A 1,736-nucleotide genomic window follows, 5' to 3' on the forward strand; every position below is an offset into this window, starting at 1 on the left:
TGTAGTTTATAGTGAAGCTTTAGGTTAGGGATTAATCCCTCTTCCAGGACTGACAGACATGCACTGATATACTGTATATGTCATATACGGTATACATACAGGGTAGACGGAAATACCTTAATTACGCTTAGGGAGTGAAAACATACTGCATATGTCGAATGTGGTTTAGAGAAAAAAAAATCTATATTTAAAGTATTTTCATTGCAATTGCCAGACAGCCTACCTCCTCTTTCCTTTCGGCAAAGATATAAGAAGTAAGACATAAAATCATTGATGAATGAGGATCACTGATCCTGTGCTCTGAACTGGGATTCAATGAAAATATGAATTTCCTCTTAAGGAACAAACTTAAGTAGAATCTAACTGAATAGCAGACGATACCTATAGTACATAGGCAACAACGTACAGCAAATACAGAACATTCTTTTAACATCCAATGAATTGAATAAACCGCATCCCCCTTCCTGCTCCTGCAGCTGAAGCAGACTCCAGCAGAGGACAACCCTATCTTCCTTCCTACTGATTTTGAGTACGACTGGTTGATGGCCAAGATTTTTGTGAGAAGTGCAGATTTCAGTGAGCATCAACTCAATGTTCACCTGCTACGCACTCACCTGCTGGCTGAAGTGTTTGCAGTGGCGCTGCTGCGTAATGTGCCAATGGTGCATCCACTGTACAAGGTAACTGAAGGGTGAACACTGAACTTACTGCAGTTTTATCAACTTGATTTGTTTATCTTCCAAAGTTGATGAATCATGTTTGGGCGTATTTATTTGCAAGCATTTCTCACTACTAAATGGTATAGAAGCCTCAAGATTTATGACTTTGTTAACATGTAATAGTGTTACTAACAGAGTTCCCTATTTCCCTCAGCTCCTTATACCTCACACTCGCTACACTCTGCAGATCAACCAATTAGCTCGGCTTGCCTTAATATCTAAGACTGGAGTTTTTACACAGGTATGTAAATACTTACATACCTGTGTACTATAAATACTTAAATACTTTTTTTCAATGTAATTTACAATATTTGTCTCTTACTACATTCCTTACATATTTGACTGTTATCTAGTTTGCAGCTTCTGGTGGAGAGGGTATGATGACAATCCTGAAGAGATCACTGTCCTCAATGACCTACAGCTCCCTCTGCATACCAGACGACATTGCTGAGCGTGGTTTGGGGGCTGTGCCGAACTTCTACTACAGGGATGATGGACTCAGGCTTTGGGATATCATCCACAGGTAGTACAAGTGTCCCCCTACTAGAAAAAAAGAACCCAAATCCTGCCCTCTTTAGTAGCTAGCTTTTGTTCTCTTATGTAACACAGATATATAAGTAATGTTGAGTCAGCTAACATTTGTCTAGGGTTTCCTGTCCAAAATCTAAAGTCTAAACTACTAATCTGCATCATTTGAGCTCCACCACCCCTGTTTAATTCATTTATCCAAATAACTTTAACATCAGGCCGAACACCTACGGTAGTTGAGGATGTATTTATGTGATTAGGACAATGCACATTAATCAACATTTCTGTAAATGTGCCAGTTTTAGCCAGTCAGCTAATTTTCAACTGTAGTCCTAGATACCTAGCATGCATGTCTTTATACTGCTTTGATGCTTTGCATACTGCTCTGATGCTTTGATGAAGTTACCTGAAGTTACCTGACGTTACCACGCTATGGGCACGCCCTCTATCACGTGAGCTATCCAGGCGCACTAGCTACTGCCTCTTGAT

At 39.9% G+C, this 1,736-nt stretch overlaps 1 protein-coding gene across 1 annotated transcript in view; it reads left to right on the forward strand.

The window, feature by feature from the left end:
- The window catches only part of LOC116697797 (arachidonate 15-lipoxygenase B-like), an 8,570-nt gene that overhangs the window by 5,049 nt on the left and 1,785 nt on the right, over positions 1-1,736 (forward strand). The window contains 3 exon segments of the mRNA XM_032529281.1: positions 477-680; positions 874-960; positions 1,073-1,242. Of these exon segments, the coding sequence (XP_032385172.1) occupies positions 477-680; positions 874-960; positions 1,073-1,242 (461 nt within the window).

The sequence above is a fragment of the Etheostoma spectabile genome, chromosome 2, assembly GCF_008692095.1.
Source record: "Etheostoma spectabile isolate EspeVRDwgs_2016 chromosome 2, UIUC_Espe_1.0, whole genome shotgun sequence".
NCBI lineage: Eukaryota > Metazoa > Chordata > Actinopteri > Perciformes > Percidae > Etheostoma > Etheostoma spectabile.